At 46.0% G+C, this 26,068-nt stretch overlaps 1 protein-coding gene across 2 annotated transcripts in view; it reads left to right on the top strand.

The window, feature by feature from the left end:
* The window catches only part of LOC119403765 (ras GTPase-activating protein raskol), a gene marked incomplete at its 5' end in the record, with an annotated part of 185,247 nt that overhangs the window by 138,093 nt on the left and 21,086 nt on the right, over positions 1–26,068 (top strand). For both annotated transcript variants that reach the window (XM_037670599.2, XM_037670600.2), the window contains 4 exon segments: positions 5,578–5,699; positions 6,432–6,516; positions 7,697–7,817; positions 21,089–21,191. In XM_037670599.2, the coding sequence (XP_037526527.1) occupies positions 5,578–5,699; positions 6,432–6,516; positions 7,697–7,817; positions 21,089–21,191 (431 nt within the window).

Raw genomic sequence — 26,068 nt, forward strand, 5'->3', positions numbered from 1 at the left:
AATGCTAACTGCGCTCAGGAGACGCACGTCGTATTGTTTGCCGACGTCGTGGCACAGCAAATACTTTTTGCCGGGAGAGCCCATTTTTCAGGGCACGCAAAATTTCTACTTTGGTGGTGAAGTCCTTGGCCTCGTACTTGGGCCGCTTCGCCGGCGTTGCCATCGGCGGAGAGTGCGTTCACACGAGAAGTCAGCACAAAAGCACCAGCAACGATCAAGCTAAAGGAGCCATACTGAATTGTTCCTCGATAAAACGGCGTTCAACGATGCAGCACACCACCGGCAACAAAGCAACAAAAATGACACCGCGCCGAACACACACACACTTACACACACGCTATCACGCGCGAAGAAAAGGCGTTCAACCAGTCTCAAGTCAAGCCAAGCCGATAATTGATGTCCATGGCAATGCTGCGTTTTAGCTTCACTTTTGTTCCGAATGGTTCTTTTTTCGTTTTCGAGCCTCGCCAGTGGCCCGAAAGTCGCCGAATTATCCAATTTGCGGTCAAATCTGTCCGAAATAACGAGCGCCCAGTCTCATAGAGTGATGCATATATTTACAGGGACCAGATGACGTGTCCGAATTAACCGATTTTCCGAATTAACAAGAGTCGAATTAACGAGCTTTTACTGTATCAGTAATTTGGGTGACAACAAAGATTTGGAACTATGTAAAATCAGGTTTTGTTAGATAGAGTTCTAACTGTATTATTATACTGCAGAAAAGTCTAGCCTTGATGCCATCTAAAGTAGTTCCCAACACACTGCAAATGTTCATGACAGGTTCTGGGACTTCTCTAGTATTAGCAAGGCTTGACATCGTTACAGTGTACTAACCACAGGGACCACTCGCAAAAAAAAAAAGCAGCATAAACGTAGGAGACAAGAGTGAAGTCGTAAGGAGATAAGTAGAGAGAGAGAGAGAAAGCGAGACAAGATGAAGTGACGGGTGAGGAGTGAAATGAACGATAGGACAAGGCATGAACAAACAGAATACATGTCAACTTGCACGGTGTATTGTTGCTGAAATGGAAAGTTTGCCGCATCGATGCTAATCTACAGCAGAAAGCAGGTCACACTGTGGACATTAGACTGCACTGGTCCCGAAATTGAAGGGTTTTCAAGGGCATAATACAATTTCAGGACCTTCAAGACCCTTGAAAATGTACTTTTCAAATTCAAGGGTTTTCAAGGTTTTCAAGAACCTGTACAAACCCTGTGAGCATCATTGCCGATAGTCTTAGTTTTTCAGTTATACGATGCCCGGATCATATGACAGTTTTGCCTGGTCCCCTCGATGCCGTATAGTCAGGGTCTCACTCTATTTGTTTTTTACCACTGTTGAAAGAGTAAATCCAAATTACCAAGCGATGCCCGATTTCGTCTAGCCTCCTCTTCCCCACTCCTTTGATTAGGGCTAACTGTATTTCCTCTGTCAGTTACCGTATTTATTCGAAAATAGGTCGGGCACGAATATAGGTCGACCCCTACTTATAGCGCTCTACGAGAAATAAAAAAAAATATTCGAAAATAGGTCGACCCATGTTTTTTTTAGAAACAGGAAAATTGAAACATGGCACACCTTTATTTACAATTAACTTAGCGCCCTAGTCGCTGCCGGGAGTGTCATGTTCGTCAGATGTGCAAGGAAGGTTGTCGGATTCTTCGCAGGCATCCTCGGCATCCCAAATGACGTCGACTTCGCTGCCATCGAATGCGTTGGAAATGCAGCACTTTTTAAAGCCAGTCACGATAATTTCCGCTGGCAAGTCTTTCCGCGTGTCCTTCACCCACGTCGCAACTTCATTGAGGGAAGCCCTTCTTGCGGCGTCCCGTCGGTGTCATTGCAGCATCCTCCTTCATGAGCCACTCTTTGCAACTCTTCGCCACCCGGTCCTTAATGTAGCCGGGACGTCATACCTAGCGGTATGACGACCAGGTCTGTTGGCCTTCTGCAGGGCCTCCTTGACGCCCGGAGCCTCAGTTCTTTTTCAAGAGCGTCATGCCTGCCAATTGCTGGGCCGCGAAAAGCACGACGCTATCCATTGCACGCGAACAGTCGGTCCCGCTGCTTCCGCCAACCCCTAATCAACTTTTACGTCGAACTCACGCTGAGCGGCACATTTGCTGGAATTCTCGGCAAAAAGTATCACTTGACGCTTGAAGTCAGCTGTGTAGCGCTACCGACGTGACACCATCGCAACCGCGCATTTGCAAATGTGAACCGTCACGTCAGATCAAATAACAAACAAAGAGTGAGGCCTTAGGCCAGTGCCAGTGCGGCTGCGCGTCGGCAGGCAGCACGGCTAGGGGGCTAGGGACTTCACGGCCTACCTAGGGAAATCACGGGTTCCAGCGCAAACATGGCGGAGCGGCTGCATGTCGCGGGGGCTTTGAAAAGGCGGTGTGCAGCTATTGCACAAATAACTTTTTTTTTCTTAGTTACTTAGTCGGAAAAGGCGAACGGGTACGGTTTTTATACCAGATTTTATGGTATATAATGTGCGTATGTAGCAGGAACTGCTTGAAGAACAGCAGGCGCGGCAGTTGAACGGCATAGGTGCGGTGCTTTTGGTCGCTTTGATCGCGAATATAGGTCGAGATTCTTTGGTCACGAATATAGGTCGATAGCTGATTATGGGCAACATTTTTGGGAAAAAAGGTCGACCTATATTCGAATAAATACGGTACTTGCTTTCCTTTGGCAGTGAGTGCCGCCCTCGCTGCACCACACAGCCAAAAACAAAAAAGTTTACGCAACAAAAAAATTTGTCGCGTAAATAAGATGAAAACTGAAATCGCACCTCCAATGGATGTCTGACGGTAAACAAAACGAACTGCGCCAAGCGTGCTATTTTGTAGGGCCCGCCTCTGTGCACATTTATCAGTTACATCACATAATGTGCCACAGGGTTGTTTGACAAAAGTCGTTATGCCACTAGGTTTCGACTTCTTATTCGGGGACGGCATCCGCTTTGGCATGGGCGTTTTTGCCTCGCGCTAAGCTTGTGAAACCATCTTGCGGTGAAGTTTTTGTTCCGCTTTCGGTCAAAATTTCGAGATATCCAAAATTTGGTCTGAAAATACTAGATAAAGGGCAATCAATACATGTCACATATGAGAAGCAGTTCGGTGCTGCGAAAAATTTCGACTTAGCCGATTTTTCGAGATATGCGAATTCGATTTAACAAGGTGTTACTGTATGCCAAAATTGGTATATCATGATATGAGCATATGACGAACCTAAGTGACAGGTCATAACATGAAAATGATGTCATGCATGACCGACACAACACGATCTTGATGGTCTCATGGCCATTTCGTTAACTTGTTAAAGTAAAACCTCATTAATATGTACCTGCCGGGAGCGTGGCATAACTACGCACTAAACAGTAGTACACAGTAACTGCCCAGTACAAATTTGCATCTTCTGGCGGGCAATGCCACAGCAAATATTGCCTAAAGTGCCCACTACAACGCCTTTTCTTTCTTTTTGGCAAAGTATGGAAAAGATTCCAGCTCTCTCGCACGACCGTCCGATAGCACACAGCGGTGACACAAAGCAGCATTTTTAAACTATTGTAGGGTCCAGAACACAAAGCGACTGACAGAGCGTACGAACGCATGTATCAGTCTTCTGCTGTACATGTGCGTGTTTCGGTACAGTGATCTACTGTGTGAAAACTGACACTGTTTCATTTTAAGCACTGTTTCACGTTTCAAGCACATGACCAGCGGGACTGCCTCGTGGGGCCGATTAGCCCTGGCTAGTTGCGTGCAGTGCATTGCCTAGTCAGCTCACGTAATCATGGCTGCGCCGCTTGCTGTACCGCACATGGGTGTTTGCCGTGGAAGATTCTTCGCACCTGCTCCAATGCAGACAGTGCGCGAGTGTGGCGTGTCACTTGTCAGGTCAATGTGGCGATGACCAGCTTCCTGCAAGCAATGTACATTTTGTGTCTCCGCAATGCGATGCTCTAGCGGAGGGATGCGCGTTTATCTTGTCACCTAACAAAAGCACGCTATGCTTGCTGTAGCGTACGTGCATTTGGCATGATAGCATCAGCGCAGCACCCGCGCTGCTGCTGTTTTAATTTCTAAAAATCGATGCGCACTTGAAAGTGGTACCACGCAACGAGGAGGCGACGAAGCATGCTTAGGTTGTCACCTATTAAAAGCATGCAGTATGCCTAGAATAGTGCTAAGCCACACTCTTAGCCAAGCGAGTAGCTGATGATAGGGTTGTTTTGATAGGGTTGTCAGCGGTAAGTCATACTGGCTCGTTCGTCGGTGGCTTTCATCTCGCCTTCGTTCTTTTCTGATGCTTATCCTCAAAGGCATCCCCACAATCCAGCAGTTGCAGAAGTCGGAATCATTGATCAACTGTTCTTTGCAGTTGCCAAAAAGACAGAAGACCTTCTGTGGCACATTGTGGCATCAACGAGTTAAGGGGTGCAGTTAACTTTTATGCAACAAAAGGTTATCATAGTACGCACTAACTGGTAGGCATAGGATGAGCCACTATGGCTTAAGCAGTCAGTGAATACATTAAGCTCTGTGATACTCTGTCAGGGATTCGGCAACTACGTTTTAACCATTAGTAGATTAAACCAGGTACGTATTAACGAGATTTTACTGTACGCATCAAAATTGGCATTGCATGAGTTTGACAAACCTTAATGACAGGTGATGTATGGTATGTGCCAATATGTACGTTTCATTAGCATGGTATAAGTTAAACCCCTTTATAAGAGACCTGTACCGGGGAGCAGTTCTTGTCCCTTATATGAGGTGTCTCTTACAAGCAGGGTACCACATTCTCATTTTTTGATCAACAGCTTTTTCGATGTAGGCCCACTTGTGTCTCTCATACCCAATTGTCTCTTACATCAGTGTCTCTTATACCAGGGTTCAACTGTATACGGAATGTACACGCATGCATGCACGTAGATTCCGGTATAGTACAGTTGCATGACAAATATGCGATGGTGAACGACATGTCATTGTATGAATGCCTCGATTTGTCTCAAAGCTAAACAATTCACTGTATGCAGCTCCTCGCTGGCGGCTTCGCATTGCATTAATTCCCATAGTGCGTGGGATCTGCTTTTTTTTTTAATCACATTGCCAAAAAGCACTGTAACCCATCGATGCATTCAATCCTAGTCATGCAAAATATTACAAAAGGGAAAGTATCTTTTAAAGGGATCGTCAGCGAATATAGCTAAGGTTTGTGGGCACCTAACTTGTGTGCATGTGTGGTTGCCTATCGCCTAACAGACCGAGGCTGCAGTTTTGTAAGAATGCATTTTCATGCTTTTCGTGCTCCATCAGTGGTCAAAGCAGCACTCCACCTGTGTTATCAACGGGGTCAGTCAGAACTGAACAGTAAGTGGCAACCAGGTGTGGTGTCTTTTTCTGCTGTATACCTTCGGTACGAGCTAAGGAAAAAAATGTACATATCTTTACAAAATTGTCATGAGGCTGTACAAGCCTGGAAGCTTCAGGTGGCGCATTTCATTTAGGAAAGGTGATTCCCTGTTTGCAGGAGCCTAAGTCTATATTTTGCCTATGCAGGAAGGTGAAGCTGCTTTGCGAGCTGCTTTAGATGGCCGACCACGCAGTAGAGGTCAGGTGTTGTCCTGCTTGGAAGCAAACCCAGCACCAGCACCTCAGCCTCGCTCATCAACCTTGCCCAGGTGGGTGGAACCAGAGTTGCCAACAGTTTGAGAAATTGTTACACTATTGCTGAGAATACTGAAGATGGACTTGCACATCTCTTCGTTTGACTGCATTGACCCTGCATTGATCATGGATGACAACCACAGCATTCTGAAGCCACACATGTGGCCAGCGTGCTCCTAGTCCAAGCGAAACCACATTCTGCCGCAACTGCTGCGAACAAAGTCACAGTCGTGTCAACATGATTGTGGGTGATCGGGAAGTTCCAAAAGTATGCGTGCATCCAGTGCTCACCAAGTCAAAACGATGCTGCTTGCTGCAACTGCCGCGAACAAAACCATGGTAGACGCAATCATAGGTGGCAAACAACGCAGTTTCGAAGGCATGTGTGCAGCCAGCACGCACAGATTAAAAATGAAACTACCATTTCCCGCAGCCACTGCGTACGAACCCGCAGTTATCGATGCAACCGTGTATGGTGACGACGAATCTCCGACAGTACACACACATCTAGCGCTCGCCAAGTCTAAGCGATGCTGCTTGCCGTTGTTGTTGCTTTAGTTATTTTTCTTACCATTGCAAAGTTTACTCACATGCTTGCCTCACTACTGTGCATATCCCCCTTAACCATTGCTCAAACCAAATCCTTCAAGGCATGCTAATGAAATTTATTCTTTGCCAAGATAGTGTTTTTCTTGCCCCATGTTTCTTGAGCTTTTCTGATCAGTCGTAATGTCTCTTTTCTGCAGGAGTGCGCTGGCTCCCAGTACCACAATCCCTAGAGAACTGCCAAGAGCCCTTCCAGATTTGCTTACCACTATGCCCTCCGGACAGGTGAGCCACTAATCATTGCCCTTAAATATTTCGTCTTTTCTTTAGAACTTCACTCATTTGTATGTCCAGTTAAGAAAGTGTCTGCATTAGGCCTCAGAAGATCAGAATCACAAATAATGTTTTTACTGGTTGTGTGTATGTGGTTATGAATTGAATATAATATTTTCAACATTCATATTTAATAATTAGTTAATTGGAGCCTGGGTAAAAAAAAAACACAAGATAACAATTTGTAGGATATAAAATAGCGCTATGTAAATAGCAAAATTATGGTGTGTAGTGGAGTGTCTAATTTTAAGGTTAGTGTGAGAATCAAATAGAATATTTATTGGAATACAGCCAAGTTAAATTGCAGAGTAAATGTTCTGTAAAGCATGGCAGAAAAAAAAAAAGGTCATTTATGGCACACCCAATAGTTACTGTTATACTTCCACATAATGTAGAATCTTGATGATTTGAATTTCCTAAGGGGCATGCAAAATATTAGTTTAATCCTGAATTCGTATGGTGTAAAAGAAGCCAATTTGGTGCGTGCTACTGGTCACTTTTTGTCGCGTAAAAGTTAACTGATGCTCCTCAATTCACAATGTGGCCAACTGGCTGAAAAATGCACTTATTTATATGAAGGTTAAAAATAGTGGTGTTCTATAAACAAGGTATCATAAGAAGGTAAATACTTTGTTAAATTAAGAAGTTGGTTATATTGGGGGTCAATTGTAAGCATTTGAATATTCACACACCCTTAGTTAGCACTCCTTTAAATATAGTTGCAGGTGAATTGCAGCCTCTTTACCTGTAATTGCATTTTGTGAGTGTATTTCAGCTTTCCAACTCTCTAAGCACTTTTTTCCCCCCCTCCCCGAATTCCTTGTTGTTTTTTGGAGAGACAAGCATTGACTCTTCTTTCATTTTTACCGAAGTCTTGTATTTACGTGCTTATGGCTTGAATATGCTTCTTATTATTTACCTTGTTTTTATTTGTACATTTGATTGGACTGTTTTATTTATTCCTATTTGGGTGTCCATACGGTGCTGCCATTTTATTATACCACTATGTATGCCTCTTAATATATCCTCAGCCTAATCAAGCTCTTTGCGACAGCTTTTAACCAATAGTTTCCACCAGAACTTCTGCATTTCCGGAAATGTATGTTTGGATGTGTGTATGGATGCTGTGCAGGGCCCAACTGCAATGAGCCATGGGCTACCTCCACAACCCGGTGGCTGCCCTCCGCTAGCATTTAGTAACCCAGTCTACCGTTGGGGTGGCCTCCAAGATCCTCAGCCAGAATCTCTGACTGGTAAGTAAATGTCATCCTTCTTGCACATAAAAAGGTCATGTCCTAGCAGTGTAGCTGGTACGCATTCCTGAGTAAACCACATGGTGGTGATAACCAAGCCTCGTAGCAGAAAGCGTAAACATAAGCATTGCCAGGGTTAATCATTTAATAATTGTGGGGGTTTTACGTCCTAAAACTAAATATGATTATGAGGGACACTGTAGTGGAGGGCTCTGGAAATTTTGACCATCTGGTGTTCTTTAATGTGCACCTAAATCTTAAGTACACGGGCCTCGGGCATTCTGCCTCCATCGTAATGCGGCTGCCACGGCCAGGATTCAGTCCCGCGACCTTCAGGTCGTAGCCACTGTTGCTATATGACTATGCATTCTGGATACACTCTAGCCTCGTCACAAAACAGGATATAACAGATATGCTAAAGTAAATTAAGTTTCCTTTGTAATTCCCTATAGATGTATCTATTTCAAATGATGTTTTAGCAGCATAAAATTGTCTGTTCAGAGGATGCACGCAGACCTTGTTATAACAATGTTGAACAGAGGGCCGAAATTACTTTGTTATATCCATTATTTTGTGATACTCATTATTGCCCTTTGCTGCAGTATCTTCCATTAAGGTGCAAAATTTTTAACATGCAAAGAAGAGGGTAGGGTTGCGGCCTGCAGTAATGCTATAAAGCCATGTTTGTGGTGAAACCTTATCAAAGAAGTAAAAAAAAAGAAAAGAAAAGAACCCACAGCATTGGCGTCTTGCAACTTGGCACCTTGCATGACAGCCTTTATGCTAGTTGCGTTCTCTTCCAATGTGGTGGTCTTTCACTTCCTTATTGCACTTGGCTCGTCCACACTGCCGCGAAATTGTCAAGACGACGCTATTGAACAGAGACAAGGGTGAAAAAATGTCCGTCATGAATGAACAGCATGCAGTGTACAACACGGCATACCGCTGATCCAGCCCACTATGGCACACACTAAGGCGAGCTGCTTTGGAGGTGGTCTTAGCTAGTTAGGTCCATTGATAAGTAAATTTTATTTCTTGAAAATGAGGCTTCAAATGCATGTATCTCTGTGGGATTTTTAAGGGGAGTTTGATTAACTTCACCATATTCATTATTTTGTTACATCCTGAGTTGTTATAACGAGGTTCGGGTGTACAATGAACTGGGCCTATCCAAAACTAAAGTCCTTCGCTTTCACGCCAAATTTATGCCTTTTCATTGGGCTCAGTGCTCGTTCAATGCAGTAGTTCAAAACTCCCACATCCCTGTGTTGAATGTGCTTTCAGCAGCACTGGACTCTCCGACTGCCATGCATGGCCACATACAAGCAGTGTCTCGTGCAGCTCACTGCTTTCCATCACGCTTACTGCCATCACACTTATACTTATTTCACACAATGTCATGCCCAGAGGCCACACTTAGTTGCACAGTGTGGCAACCAGCAGGAGAGATTTGTGTGATGGCAAACCACTGCTAGGTGCGGCAGTGCAAAAGACCAGAGAATCCACTACCTTACTTCAGCACGCCACGATTGCTTGCGCCGCTAAAGGTGACCTCCAAAGTACTCAAGAGTGGAGTGAGAAGTGCAATGGTGAGCCTCACCTTGGAGACAGTGACTCATCCTTTGCAGCACGCTCGAATACTGGGGTGGCTAGGTGTAGCCTCTGGGATTGCATTTGTGCTAGTGTAATTTTGAAGGCTATGAACTGGCTACGCCCAGCCTGCGTTAACAAGTAGAGCTCCTTGAGAGTGGCAGATCAGCATCAATCAACTTAGTAGTCATCATGCCGTGTTGCTTGTCATGTGCTGCTTAGCCTAGTGATGTTTTGTTTGTGCTGCAGTCAAGGGTGTAGCCAGGGGGGGGGGGGTCAACCCCCCCCCCCCCCCGAAAATTTGCAATTTTGCTTGCGTATATATACACACACACATTCAAACGCACGCACGAACATAAAGTATGGCTGAACCCCCCCCCCCCCCCCCGGAAAAATTTCTGGCTATGCCCCTGGCTGCAGTGTTTAAAGGGACACTAAAGGCAAACAACAATTTATGCTAGAGTGAAAGGTTAATGCTTGAGAATGTCTGAAACGTCAATATTATCAACAGCAGTGCTCTACTAATCGAGAAATTAAGGTAAATGTAGGACACAATATGCGCCACCAGTGGGACATGTTGGAAGTGATCCCGATGACATCAAGAGTCCCGAGTACAATTACACTAGTACTCAAACTACTTATGATAGAAAAGAACGTTCCATGCATTCCAAGACGTAATAAAATTCTGCTTGTGCGTTTCTGTTTGATTCGTCGAAAAAAGAACTTCTTGGCATTATCATGGAGAATGGCACAGGTGGTCAAAAAGTTCTGTTTTCGCTGGGCCGTGCTTCACTCACGGGGTCGCACCTCGGTGGTAGTTTCGTTACCACGTACTGCTGCGTGTGCTTAGCACGCTCATAAAAGTTGCTCTAACGGAAAGTTCGACCAAATGCAGCGTCCATGTGATGTTGTCCGATGCCCGAATGGTGTACGCCACCTGACTAAGAGCAGCTGCAGCAATGAAATCAACAACTTTCCAATGGGCGCCACGGAGGGAACTCCTACGCTCGAAGTATTTAAGTGCCGCACTTCAGCGACAGTGGGATGAACAACAAAACAAATATACTTGTGTGCTCCCAGCATTTTCATGCAGAGGATTACGAAACCAACCATAACGTAAGCAAGTCGTGTAAACCACCCTTGAAAGTACTGCTTCCCCTCAGCGCTGTTCCGTCGTTTTTGTCAGGATGCTGCATGCCCATGTAAGGGAAATTGAAAAATAAAGAAATGGTTTCAAGGTCTTAAAAAAGTAAACTGTATTAATAGGAAGGGCTACATATCATTCTCATGGCTGTTTTTATGAACCGTCCCTCTCTGCGCCGCAAAGCCAAATGAGTCATCAGGCACCTTCTGCACGACTCTTTGGAGGGAATGAACATTGGTCCGACGTGGATCACACAAGTGAAGGCTGTGCACACAAATTTCACGTTATACCGAGTTGATCGTGTCGCATTTCGGTGGCACGGTGCACCAGCAGCTCATAAACGGAGGCTCACCAAACGGCGCCAGCATGAATGCACACATGCACATGGGGCGCCCGTACTCCCGCACTGACACCCAGATCACATGTAGTTTCCCGACACTACACAGTATTGTCCGAGTATCAAGCGCTTCGTTGAAACTATTTCATCCGCAGAAATCGTTGGATTACTATGCAGGCAGCGGCGGCCAGCAAAGTATACGAAAGCAAGCATAACAGGAAGTATTTCGTGCATTTCCGGTGGAGGTGCAATGTTGCCAGATTAAGGAAGGTGTTGGCGTACAGCCTGCTAAAGGTGGCTTTGGGGAGTGCTTACGTCAGGAGTCCTTCCAGAGGTGGGCAGTTTGAATTGCGCTAACGGTATGCAGACCACTATAAAACATGATTTTCTTTCAAACAAAGCATTTCCTTGGCACGAAACAAGCATTAGGAGGTTTTTAGAATGGTATTTCAAAAGTCCCTGGCCGTGGCGGCCGCATTTCAATGGAGGCAAAATGCTCAAGGCCCGTTTACTTAGATTTAGGTTCATGTTAAAGGGCCAGTAAACAGGCTCCGACCTTTTTTTTTTTTACACCCCCCAAACAAGCTCGCCAATTCGTACAGTAGACCGCAGCGATCACATTTTCCGAATATTACAGCGCTGGGCACCGCGCAGACCATCCATTTCGAAAAACAATTCTCGTGCCTCTTTCCTTCGCCTGACCAATCCCCCTCGTACGCGCAGTGACGCAAACTTGCCGATAGGCAACTTCACGTACCACTGAGCTCGTTGATTGGTCTAAACCAGGTCTCAACAAGTTAACATCAGCTCCTGTTCCCACCCACCACTACGAAACTGCGACTTGTTTCTTGACCCTGCGGTGATGCGGTTTTGGCCATGCACTTGTCGGGTTGTCGCGCGTATATTCCTCGCACTGCATAGCACCTGCGCGCACTTCGCCTTCGACATGAGCAACACGTGGAGGAAGCATTGTTCACTTGTCGGCTGCAAATCGAGCGGAGAGATGGGGAATCTCCGGTAGCTCGGACGGGTCGCACTTGCTTGGTTTTTCCATAGCACGCGCGGCAAGCGGGGTTCTCTACGCTTTTCTCTCGAGCCCCTTCGTTGTCTTGGAAAGCAGGCACGCATTCCTGCAGCACTGTGAACTGTCACAAAGGTTTAAAAATACTGAAGAGCCGAAAACTGCCCATCAAGTCACGGAGCACGTGCGACAATGTAAACAATAAACAACCAGGAGCCGCAGCAAGCGGAAGTGCATTGCGACTGATCGAGCTCAATTGATCGATCGACTGATCTATCGTGTCGCGTTGCCGAAGTGGGCGGAGTCACGACGACAGGCTACGTCTTCCCCTCCCTGTAGCGGAGAAGAGTGGCGAGGCCACGCAAAAATTTGAAACAAGCTGAAACGGATGTTCTAACCCCTGTAACTTCCTTATTAAAGCACGTACTCTCCAAAATTCTTGTGGCAGCATGTTCACATAGCAAAAGTGCGCATATTCCTCTTCATTACAATTTTTGGACCTCGGTGTTGTTTACTGGCCCTTTAAAAAACACCAGATCGTCAAAATTATCACGTAATAACTTCCGGTGCTTTTAACTATAACTTTTTTGAAGGTGTTTGCAAGTCTTAAATCTGAGACGAGAGCAAGGTATTATGTACGCAGTAGAATGAGGGTGCGCTTTTGCATGCACTAACATGTCCTAAAGGTCCTATTATGGCAATACACAGCCTTTGGTACATCGATACATGACCCAACCACCAGCATGCTTTCGCTGTTGCCCCCCTTCCTCCTCTTTTGTTTGGTCTGGAGGAGAGGGTACGAAGCATACACACATGCTAAGGAAAGCAGTTGCAGCCTTAAAGAAGACAAGTTCGCTTGTCGAATCGTCAGCTCCAGCGACATCCCGTGTTCATGAATTTTTCATCCAATTTACAACGTAACACAAACTGCACAAACAGTAACAACAATAATTAACAAATAATTTCTAAGTCATTGCTAAAGGTTCTAATAGAGTAAGCATGGCCCTCGCTGAAAATTTTGCCACCATCTGTGGGGATTGAAGATGCATCTCTCCGCGCCTCATCCCTCAGCTAGCGTGTTGTGCCGGCCCCGCTTGCCCCATTCGCCGGGAACCGCTGTTAGAGGGCCCCTCACCAGGCCACATAGCAGATTTTAGTTAGACGCTGGAAGTTGTGTGCCAAATGAAGAGCATTATGCTGCAAGAATTTTTCAAATCAATTCATTACGAGCTGAGAAAAACAATACCGTACTTACTCGCGTAATGAAGGCACTCGCATAATAAACGCATCCTCAACTTTAGTCGTCAAAATTGGGATTTTTTTTTTCCCCGCGTAATAAACGCACCCCTAACTTTCATCCGCTGCAGTCCCACGAACCAACGCGCGGCGCTTCCTCGTCCGTTGATCTTATCTTTCTTCCTTCCTTTTTTTTCCTTTATTACGCCGACCCCCCTCGGTTTGCTTCCCCCCTCCCTTCCGCCCGCGGTAGCGCACCGTTTTGTTAGTTTTTCTATCTGTGCGCGGCGCGGTCCCTCTCTTTTTGTATTGTTTTTGAAGTAAGTATCCGCACGCCGCAGCAGTATTCACGAACGGTTCGAGTGTAGAGACATCGCGGCTCACAAGCACACAGCGTAGGGAGCCTACACGACCGGTCGTGTAGGCTACCTAACAGCAAAACTGCCCACGCCATCCCACGGTCACACAAATACGAAGCTTTGCGGAGCCGGCGGCATCTAAATGTCTAATGCGGCGGTGCGGGAGCGCGCGGGGATATGATGATGATGATGGTGAAACTGTGGCTTTCCCTTTTGCATCGGGTATCGGGTGGTCGCAAGCCTTGCAGCTTGCAGCAGATAACGCCATCTACCACCGAAGCGGCGGAATTTCCGAGGCCGGGTAGGACAGCCAATCAAAACGATGCAAGACGGTGACGCGAGTTTTAGCATTGTTGTCATTGGTTGTCATCATAGCATCATAGCCCTACTTTTTTTTTTCGCCTCAGAAGTCATGCCATGCTGCCCACTGCCCATTCTCACCTCGTTGGAAGTTCTTTCTAAGCCTGTGTTGCGTTTTGTCGTGGACGATGGGCCGAAATGTGAGCTACACGGCCGGTTTCAAGCTACAGGCTGTGGAGTACGCACTTGAACACGGGAATCGTGCTGCCGGTAGGCATTTCGGAATTGATGAAGTACGTGTGCGCTACTGGCGGAAGCAGCATGACAAGCTCCGCGCTACAAATAGGGAGCGACGTTCCTTCAGGGGACCAAAGACCGGGAAGTTTCCTGCTGTGGAAGAGGAGGTCTTAAAATATGTCCGGGACCTACGAAACGACGGCTGTGTCGTTTCGCACGAAATGATCCAGACGCAAGCGCGAGCCACAGCCAGGAAGCATGGCATCGCTACAGTAGCATCGCTCCCACGGCGTTTAAAGTGAGCAATGGGTGGACGACGCGCTTTATGCGGCGCAACGGACTGTGCTTGAGGAGGCGAACATCACTTTGCCAGCGGCTTCCTCCTTGCTACGAAAATAAGGTAGTGGATTTTCACAAGTTCGTTATACGCCTGCGGCGGGACCGAGAATTCGTTCTCTCACAAATCGGGAACGCCGACCAAACACCCATCAATTTCGACATGCCGATGAGTAGGACTGTCAATGACAGGGGAGCACGTAGCGTGCTCGTTAAAACGACAGGCGCCGAAAAGCAGCGCTTCACGGTCATGCTGGCTGTCACGGCAGACGGCCGGAAGTTGCCACCGTACGTTATTTTCAAGCGAAAAAACCGTGCCGAAGGCCAACTTCCCAGCCGGAATACACGTGCGGGCTCAGGAGAAAGGGTGGATGTCGGCCGATCTGATGGTCGACTGGGTGCAGACTGTCTGGGGACGACGCCCTGGCGCCCTGCTTCTCCCGTCTCTCCTTGTTCTCGATAGTTTTCGCGGCCACCTGGGAGAGAACGTTCGTCGGAAACTCAAGGAGCTGCGCACCGAGATCGCCATCATTCCGGGTGGACTCACTTCGGTGCTTCAGCCCCTTGATGTTTTCATCAATAAACCTTTCAAAGACGGTGTGCGCCGCTTGTACACGGAATGGATGGCCCATGGAGGGCACGCCCTGACGCCGACTGGCAAGATTAAGAGGCCGTCCGTCGAGCTGGTGTGCTCCTGGATCTTGGACTCATGGCGCTCGCTGCCAGGTGATCTGATAACAAAGAGTTTTAAGAAGACTGGAATCGCAAATGCGCTGGACGGCAGCGAAGACGACCACTTGTGGGACCAAGACATTGAAGTGGCCAGTGACCTGGACGACGGTACCAGCGATTCTGACGAAGATTGAAGCAATTGAAGTGCAATAAAAATGCGTGTTTTCAAATAGTGTACGCGCATGTTCATTGTAAAAGGTAAGCTACGCAACTTTTTTTTTTTTTTTTTTTTTGCATTATCGTATTTTCGGCTCATCCCAAAAAAGTTTTAGAAAATTTACCTCGCATAATAAACGCACCCCCCAACATTGCTCTGGTTTTTCGGAAAAAAAAGTGCGTTCATTACGCGAGTAAATACGGTAATTTGTAGCGGCGCGAAACCATGATGCGAGGAGACGAGCTTGAGACCCTTGCCACTCGCTCCGTGTAGCCTTCGCAAGCCAAATCCCTTCCCTGCCCTCTTCGGTATCGGAGCCGGAGGATCACATAATGCATACGCATTAACATGTCATGAACATGCAAGGTCACGTGCGCATTACGTGCCAGAGCCAGCCCGAGCACGCGAGCGGCGTTGTGTCAGCGTTCTCTGTGGTGTACTGCCTGTACTGCGGGACGGGCATGAAAGCTGCAACATTTGTACGGGCATGAGGCTAGCGGTATCAAGAGCCAGTGCTGTATGAACATTTAGGTTGACAAAGGAGGATAAATGAGCCTAACGAGTGCTGGAATGGGGTAGAAAATTGCACAGTTTCGTTGTCAGGGCTGGCGTCTGCTCAACGCGCAAACCACGAGAACACGAACGTTTGCAGTAAAAAGAAGAACACACAGATATTCCGTTTGTGCCTTATTATTTCTCTTAAATTTCATTCATCTATTCAAGCAACAAATTACACAAGCTACACATGTCACGTAAAATTATTATCGCAGTGTCATATGCTACTCTGGGCAACGTCAGTGCACAGATGTCTATGTAGAGGAGCTACGTGAAAGCACTGACAACTACGTAGGGCCCTTCTTTGTTGTACATCATCCCATCCTTCTAGGGGCGTGCACCCACGAGACGAAGGGCAAGCGGCGGTCAGCTTGAAATTTGACCTATTTCCGCGGCGCTAGCATTGCAAATTTTGGCAGACGTGAGTGATCATGAACGCCCAGTATATGCATTGCGCTCATCAGCTCAAAATGGTCAGACCTGGTGAGGAGCCTTTTAAACGGCAGCAGGGAGGCCATAGCCACGGTGCCTGGCTTTCTTTCCCGGCGCCAGCCGTGCTTCTCCCTGCCCGGCACCACATGTCATGCGTCACGCTAGCGTACGTCACTGTGTTGCGCCCTTCCTCGTTGGCCGCCAGCGACGGCCCCTGGGTCCCCCTCTTTACCTAAGTTTGCTTCTCTCTGGCGCTTGCTTATTGCTAAAGAGATGCTTTCAGGCCTGCTAGAGGGGTCACGCACATCCTTAGCAGGCGATTTCTAGTTCGTGCACTCAGTAGTCCCCTTTGTGTGGTAGCCGTCAACAGGCAAGCGTACTCAATAGATCTTGCACACTTACCCTGTTTGGCCCGCAATCCCATGGCTGACATTCTGTGCTGCATCTTGGGTTAATATACTCACGTACGTTGACAACCTGCCTCAAGTGCCTTTTCTATGCTGTGTTGGAGAGTCGATGAACCCAGCCATAGCGTCTTTGTGCGCGATGGTAGTGGAGAAGTGTCGTGTCCCTCCCCTCCCCACTCACGCTCGTAGGTGGTAAGCCTCGTTCTAACCCATCTGCTCATAAATGACGGCCAACGTGCCTTCCTCCACACATCATGGCTAGCGAAAAAAAAGAAAACAGCAACAGGAGCCACAGCACTGAAGCTTCTGGATCGAGTTTCGTCGATCATCAATTGTTGCCCACTACTCAAGCTTGAATAAGCCGTCTGCAGTGTCTCTTAACAGCTTCGCTTCCAGGCCTTCAACAAAATTGGGGCCCAAACAGGATTGGACATGCAAGCCAGCAGAAGACTCTTACTGATGAAGTAAGCCCACTGAATAGATTGAGGTGACAGTGGCTGATCAATTTGATCGGTTACTGCTGCATTGGGTTCGAGGCTCACTCTCTCTCTGTCAAGCTCGTTGATGATGCCGTCCAGAGTGAAGATTGGACTAGTTTGTCAAGTCTTCACTGATTTTTTCCAAAGCATTTATTAGTTGCTTTTCAATCTCTAGGGTTGTATTTCTCGTGTGTGTTGCCTCCACTGCCTTATCTATTACCTGCACAAAGGCCTTTAGGGGAGCTGTAAATAAATTAAGAAAAAATTACTGCATTTTTAATATTTATATTTCGATTATGCTTGAGCACTACTTGGGGCGTAGCAGGCTTTAACCCCTTGAGGGTTTTCGCCGTACATGTACGGCAGAAGCTTCCTGGTACCAAATGGTTTTCGTCGTACATGTACAGCATAGCGTTTATTTTTAAAATGCGCGCCTTTTTCGATCATTTCTCTTGCTTGGCCTATGCTACCACACTTCAGGAATACGTGGAATTTTTTTCATGCGCCGATGTCTCTCCGTTGTATTTTATTTTTGCTTCCCAAAACACCGCGCCGGCTATCGCTTGACCATCCGAGCGCGTTCGCGGTGCAGCTGGTTTAAAGTACGCTTCTTTTACGGTCATTTCTCTTGCTTTGCATGTGCTGCCACGCTTCGGGAATACGTGGAATTTTTTTCATGCGCCGATGTCTCTCCGTTGTATTTTATTTTTGCTTCCCAAAACACCGCGCCGGCTATCGCTTGACCATCCGAGCGCGTTCGCGGTGCAGCTGGTTTAAAGTACGCTTCTTTTACGATCATTTCTCTTGCTTTGCATGTGCTGCCACGCTTCGGGAATACATGGAATTTTTTTCATGCGCCGATGTCTCTCCGCTGTTGCTTTTTTTATGCTTCGCCCTTTGTCCTTCGGTTTCGTCCTTCGGTTGGTTTTCGCTTCTTGCGCCCGCAAAGCTGATGGCTATTTGGTTTCTAATCTCTCAAATGGTGACCGCTTGTTATTCTCTCGTTTATTGCTCCCCAGGGCACGATTACATCTGTTTCTGTGCGGCACAAAAAACACAGACGCCGCCATGATTGCGTTTCCTGTTTTGGGGTCTTGGAAAAACTAATTACATCTTGTTGGTGATAAGCCGAAGGATTACTGTAGCTTTTTTACTCGTTTTGCTTTCCGGACGGGCGCACAACCATAGAGTTTTCTTGCGCGCACTCACTGACGCAGTTCGCTTACGCTATGGAAGCGCGTGCTGGTTGCTCTGCTGCTGGTGAGTCGAGCAGCGATTCTTCCGATGCGGACTATTCCCCAAGTGCCGAATCAGAATCTGATTCATTGGATTTCAGTTTGTCAGACGAAGATTTTCTGACGAGTTCAGACTCTGATGACGATCAAGGAGCGACATCTGAAAAGCATGCGCGGCAAGCCATGCTTCAAAGACTATCACACGCTGGAAAGTTTTTAGTGTTAGAGCGCAAACATTTTTAACCGAAAAAGTACTCTGGTGCACTTATTTTGTATGTCTGTGAGCTATGTTTAATACAATGCATAATTTTTATTTATTAAAACTGTTTAGTCTTTTTTTAGGATTTTGCTTGATTTTACTACGAATAAACCATGTGTATGTAACAACAAAAATGATTTTTTTGTCACTTTACGGTCACGAAAAAAATTTTAGGCAATCTTTTTCTTAAATAGAATCGTCTGAAGAATTTATTTCAGCAATAAAAAATTACACATTTTTGGACTGGATTTTGCGAAAAAATTCGACCCTTAAAGGGTTAATTTGCAAGTTAGTTTAAACACCACCACCCCCCACACCTGAAACTCATCCGTCCCATGGCTAGGCCAGTCATCACTATGCTGCTTTTGTCCATCTGTCCATCGTGAAAGCTTCATTTGCAGTTTGCATAATTTAATCATTTTCCAATTGCTTCTCTAGACTATCGCTGCAAAAGCCTGTTTTTACTTCTTCAAAAAAAAATTTCTCTGCTCCGAAAAGAATTTTCGCCTGCTCCAAAAGCTGCTCCAAAATGGCTTGGGTGAATGGGTGAAATGGATTACGACAAACACTGAGTGAATAAAGTTTCATTCTCTTAAGAATGTTGGAGTTGTTTAATAAGTGTAGGGCATCAAGTGTGCTGTCAGCTATAAAGAGAACAGCATATTTTTATTTTAATGGGCATAAACTTCTGCCTCAGGGTGATGACAACAGACATTTAAGTAAATAGACTTACGTTCATTCTGTAATGAAATTTGCTGGTTTCTTCGATGGAGGCGAAAATGTTTGAGGCCCGTGTACTTAGATTTAGGTGCACGTTAAAGAACCCCAGGTGGTCGAAATTTCCGGAGCCCTCCACTACGGTGTCTCTCATAATCAAATCGTGGTTTTGGGACGTTAGACCTCAGATATTATTATTATTATTATTATTATTATTATTATTATTATTATTATTATTATTAAATTTGCTGGTTTCATCTCTCTCTTTTCTTCATCTTCTTCTCTCTCTCTCACCCCCCTCCTCCTGAAATGTAAGAACACCCATGTACTTAGATTTAGGCGTATGTTAAAGAACTCCAGGTGATCAAAATGAATCTGGAGTCCCCCACGAAAGCGTGCATTATCATCTTTTTTGCACATAAAATCTTAGCAATTATCATTATTGCTGCCTATATTATTCTAAAAAGGCAGGGCGTGCAAACACGGACACAAGAAAGAAGTCAGGACACCACAAACGCCGACTAACAACTGAAGAGACGCACAACGGCTGAAAAGAAAGAAGGCACGAAAACTTATCTGCGCATGCCCATGCAACAGGCGAACCTATCAATCCGGCACGCGTGGCGGTCTACACGTGGAAGATAAGTGTTAAGGCATTTGATTTCATCTTTATGCAAGTTAATCGACGGTTGGCTCATGCATGCGCTACCACTATTCTCAATATGCCATGCTTCAACCATCAGGCGCGTTTCTTCATTTCTATGCTGGTACAACACTGCGCATTCATCAAATTTTGGTGTGCACTTACAATCTCGACAATGTAAAGATAGATTAGAAGGTGAGCCTCCTGTTAGCGATCTCTTATGTTCCAACAATCTCTGGTTGATGCATCGGCCCGTCTGTCCTACGTAGAAGCGGCCGCAGCTGAAAGGGATCTTATATACCACACTCGTACAGCAATCAGTGAATTTGTTTTTGTGTTTTACGAAACAAATATCGGTCCGCTTCTTGTCTTTTACTCCCTCATTTTTCCTCTGCACAGCGGCACAAATCTTACCTAGCTTATTGGCAGCCGTGAAAACAACATTAACGCCGTATCTAGTTCCTACTTTCTTTAGCCTGTGAGATACGCGATGAATGTACGGTATACCTACGACACGTTTCTTCCTATCGCTTTCTGCAACCATGCTCGGACTTGCACGCCCTGTCTTTTTAGAATGAATACTTACCAACTAGCTCAGCTCTCTGTTATTCTAATGCCTATATTACTTCTTTTTTTTTTTCTTGTTGCCAGAATTGGAGATATGCTATGATTTTATTGCTAAAGCATGCGGCATGCATTCAATTTCTATGAAGCTAAGATGCTCCACTGTCATTTTTATAGGAATTTTCTGCATTGGACTCGCCGATTGTGGGCACGTTTTCGATTCAGGGACATGTTACAGTTGGTGCAAATACTACCAAATGAATAAGTGGTGTGTTTTTTTTTTCTGCCTCTTTGCTTCAACCAATTTGATGGTCTCTTTCGGGCCGAATTTACTGAAGTCAACTAACCTATTTTTGTAGTGTGTGCAGAGCATCTTCAGGTAATGCTACAGTTTTCCATCCTCTTTGTAATCAAAAAGGATTGCAGATTATCAAAAGTGGACTAACTTGAGCAAATTGATAAATATATATGTTATGTTAAGTTACTGCATTTCTAATGTGTTCCTCACTGAGCTGCATGGCACCTTTGCAGGAGGAGAGAGCGGCAGTAGTGGTCACAGCAGTGCAACTGAGAGTGAAGCCAGTGGTACCTCGAGCCCATCTTCACCACACCTCTGGGAAGACAATTTTTTAGGGTATGACACCTCTTCCTCAAATGAAATGTAAGGGCCAGTAAACAGGTCCCGACTTTTTTGCATTTGCCAAACAAGCTCGCTAGTTCGTGCAGAAGGCCGCACACGGTGATCACATTTTGCAAATATCACAGCACCACGCAGACTCTCCATTTCGAAAAACCATTCCCATGCCCCGCTCCTGCGCTTAGCCAGTCCTTTTCGCCCACACAGTGACGCAATCTTGCCCATGGGCAGCATTACGTAGCATCGACTTCGTCAATTGGTCCTTTGCACTATGGAGCGGCGGCGCCTTGGCCCTGTGGTGATGCAGTTTTGGCCACGCAGTCCGCATTTTCATTTTCCTGTGCTGCCCTCTTATCGTTTTCATAGACCCGAGACTACCAGCACAAGCAGTATCGCCAAAACGAGAGGTGTCTCGCGACTTTACCGTTACGGAAAAGGCACATGTGCTGTAACGTATTTGTTTACCTCACTAGTTCTCGCAACCCTCACACTACGCTTCCTCACCACACCGCTCTGACACGAGCAACACGTAAAGAAGCCTTACTCGGTTGTTGGCTGTGCGCCGATGACATAATTGCTGACGTCATGCTACGTTGCCAAAGTGAGTGTAGTCACAACAAAGGGCAATGCATACCCCTCTTTGCTGCTAAGAAGGATGGGAAGGCCCAGCACAAACCGAAGGCAGTGGGAGCGGGTCATTCTATACCCCTTAACTTCTCTATTACAGCACTTATTCGCGAAATTCTTGCAGCAGCATGTTCACATTGTACAAGTGAGCAGTTATCTCTCGCATCGCAAATTTTGGACCGTGAGGTTGTTTAGTGGCCCTTTAAGAATGATTTATCACTATGCCTGACTTTAGTAGAGCTGAAAGTGTATTGGTGTGATATGAAACATTTGTAGTCATTGCAAGCATCAGCAGTTAGTATCGATAATTAGCAAGTTAGTATTTCACTGTCAAAATTTCACTTTGATTGACAGAAAATTTAAAACTTGGGGGTAGTGCAAATGCAGTCAACTTTTGACAGTTTGAAGCTGCGTAATTGGAATTTTTGGTTGATAAAAGTAAAGTGATGTTCCCTTCTGTCTTGCATGCTGTCTTGAAATGATATTGGTGAAATAAAAGTTATTTTTCAGTAGAAGGTCTCAAGGTAATCAGTAAAATCCAGTAAAATTTATAAATAAAATGTGGATTATAAACATTAAAATTTGATTTTTCAAGTGTAAAAACTGCTTCATGTACTGTACTGGGGTCATTGCCATTCCATCAGTGTCCACACAATGCCATAGCTCATGGAGTGGCAAGATTATTCAGGCCAGTTGTTTAGGCAAGGCCAGCACCATTCTTACACCATGTCCATCTCATTCGCATCTCATTCTTTCCTCAAGTTTGTGAACAGCACATTTAGTTTTTTCCATTTCGCTTTTCAAGTCCTCTCCACGATGGCAGAAGCGACCCCGCGGAAGCGCACGTGGTTAGGCTTGCTGTGCGGTGTATGCAGACAAGGCACAGATTCACGGCAACGAGAAATAAGGCGGCGCGTGGATCACAGCGCTGTCTCGCCTTCATTTTGGCTGTCTGTTCATCGCTTTCCGTTGACTACAATGAGTAACGGGGCGTGCACGCAGCGACTGTAATATTACTCGCTGTCTTTATTGTTAAAGTCCAACGGTTGAAAAACTTTGGTTTTGATTCCCCGTGCTCGTGAGACCTACGTCGTTGTTGAACGTTCACATTCGCGTTAACCGTTAGCGTTGCGCGGTTGGTTGAATCAGCGCCTCCTGAGGCGCTGGTTGAATTCAACTGAACTCCGCACATTGTCAGAAGTTCGGCGCCTGCATTTCACGCGTCGGGAAGGCTGCTTTATCACGCCGGAACGGACGTCTGTGCATTTTCAGCAAGCTTTGACATCGTTCTGCAGGTTTGCTTTGTTTTTGTCACTTTATTGGGGTGATATATATTTAAGCCGCTAAATATAACTGGCACTTCATACATGCTTTGCAATTGCAACCTTGAATTAACCACCTTCTGACTTTGTGCGATTTTCTAGCCGCGTTCACGCAACATGTTTTATACGCCTGTCAAGTCGATATCATAAAAAGAGACTGCAAGCATGACGCGAGAGCCGAAAAAACGAGGCGAGCAGTTCATCTTGCTTTACAGTGGTTGAGCTCAGCTAGCTGCCTCGCGTCTTAATCGGCGGGTGATTCTCCAGCGGTACGGAGGACTTGACTCTAACCTTCTCAGGAAGCAGTGCCATGGCCGTATAATCTTTTTTTCGCACGCCGCAAACGTTTGTTCACGAAAGTACACGGCTGCTACTGTAAGCATGCCATATCAAAACAACAATCATATGATTCGTAGTCCACGCCGCAGAACATCGATAGCGTGTACGGCTTCATTTCGGAGTGCATGTGGACCATTATTCATCTTTCGCTGGAAGTACAGCGTTAAGCCTATCTCACACTTCATTAAGAACAAGCACTAGATACTGAGTAGTTATGAGCATGATCAGTTTAAGATTTCTCATAAAGAATGTGCACGGCGGTACTCGGAGTTAGAGAAAGTGCTGCCTTTTTTAGATTGGGGAAGCACCAAGCAATAAACTTCCCCTCAGTGGTGCGGTCATTGTGGCAAGAGCTTGCACCAATGTTTGGTGCCAACACTTCATTTCCTTTTATAGATGGCTGGCACACTTCAAACGTTGTCACAACTTGGTTTTTAAAAGTGTGCCAAGAGAAGGTGTCAGTGATTTGGGAAACATGCACGATGTGGAAAGAGGAAAAGCTTTGCAAATACCTCACAGAATATTTACTGGAAGACATAGTTAACACTAGGTTTGTGCGAATATTCGAGCACTTTGAATATTCAAACGAATATTACAGTACAGTCAACTGCCGATTTTTCGGACGCCCGATTTTCCGGACATGCTTGAAAATTCGGACGCTTTCGCGGCACCGTCACCAGCCCCATAGACGTCAATGTATTAGAACGTCCAGAATTTCGGACGCTGAAACTATTCTGCATCTGATTTTTCAGACTTTCTGCCCAAATTGCAGGTCCGAAAGGCGGAAAGAAGAAGATTTTTAAGGGCTCGTTTTTCTTTGTTAGACACAATATTAAGGAGGTCTCATTAATATTAGGTCCGAAAGGCATTATTTGAAGCCCCCACCTCTGCCGTGTTTATCATCTCGTAGGTTCGAACCAGCGCTTTCGCGAGTTGATCTGTTTACGACAGTAGCAGAGTTCGAAAGTCAGTTTTGCCGCAATGTCGAAGCATTATGGGGTGAAGCAGACCAGAAATTCAAAGTGGCCGCTATCGCGGCGCCGTGCGGCGATGTTACGAATAAGCAGCGGAAATGCACGGAGGCGTGATGGCGGCAGCTGTCAAACGTGCCAGTGTGGGTTAATCGCTGACCAACCCTTACTATAAGCATCTTCAGTTAAATGCTCGGTAGTGCACGTGGCCTAGCGCAGTTGCATGCGTACTGCACGCATTTAATAGGCGAGAACCCAAATGCGCCGCGCCGCCATTCCTGCTGCCCATTTGTGCGAGACCGCTAAGTGCGCCGCATGGACGCGTTGCCTTCACGGATGAAACCAGCTGGCCATTGCCGCGCCCGTGTGCAGTCAGCAACTAAGTGCGCATCGCGAACCCTTTCATGATATATGCGTGCGTACGGTACAGCAACAGTACAGTGACGGCGTCAGCTTAGTTGGTGATGTGCTGCACACAACTAAAAACGATCAGCTTGACACGGCAGCAAATGCTGCGTATCGGCGGAGATTCGGCGATGTGTGTGCACATCGTTTGCATGCGCACATGCATCAGGGAAAGCCGGACGAGTCGTCCGCTCTTCCGCCCCAGTCTTTGGGTTCTGCATCATCGTTTCCAAACGCTTCATGCGAGAGAGCCGTAATCTATTTCACGCTTTGCTGTTATCAGCGCCGCTCATCACGAGATGCCAAAGTGGCAGTTGGCACGTACGTAGTTAAGCGGGGTTTGCGGCAGGTACCGAATGTATTTGCGAGAGCCTGGGCGCGTATCAAAATGCCTGATAATTGTACTGGGAGGCATTAAAGCTGTTTCGGACATGGCTGTGGCCATTTGACCGCTTGAGCGGAATAAAAAAGCATGAATTTGTTTTTTCGGACGATTTCGCGGTTCATTCATTCATCATTTTTTAAGTTTAAAAGCTTGTTATACTGGCTTATATGCTCTAAGTATAGTAAATTTTAAAACGTAACATATTTTACAGGTTATCACTTGCATTCTACCGAAAATCAAATCCTGTTACTATTCAAAGTTGCTTTCACTTCCCTTTGAACCAAAAAGAACGACATTTGCTCATGCCTTGTTTCAATTTGAAAATATATTGTGCAGGTTAGTAGGGTCACGACAGATATGCTCATTTTTCTTTTTAACATCTGATATATACTATCGGTCCAGCCATAGTTGCGCTATGCTTTCCACAAGCGAAGTGGCAGGCACAAAACACTCTTTTGAGAAAATGGACAACAAAGTTTTGGTTGCAGTTGACCCAATGCTAAAGTGTGCCAGGACAGTAATAATTGGTGTCCTTGCCAGGAGGCAATCTTTTTGGCCTCTACTTCTTAATTTGGCCTGATTTAGGGAGGTTATTACCCTCTATCATGTACCACAGACACTTTTGTGCAGCCCCCTGGAACGCAAGTGCACCAGGCTGCATGTAAACATTGGACATGTTAGACTGTATCACTACCTTTGCGGCCGCGGAATGTGTCGTCATGCGGCCTAAATAGTGGTGTACAGTCGAACACGGATATATCTAACCCACATATATCGAATTATTGGCTATATCGAACTCGTGAATTATTTCCTTGAAAATCCTTT

This window comes from Rhipicephalus sanguineus, chromosome 1 (genome assembly GCF_013339695.2).
Source record: "Rhipicephalus sanguineus isolate Rsan-2018 chromosome 1, BIME_Rsan_1.4, whole genome shotgun sequence".
NCBI lineage: Eukaryota > Metazoa > Arthropoda > Arachnida > Ixodida > Ixodidae > Rhipicephalus > Rhipicephalus sanguineus.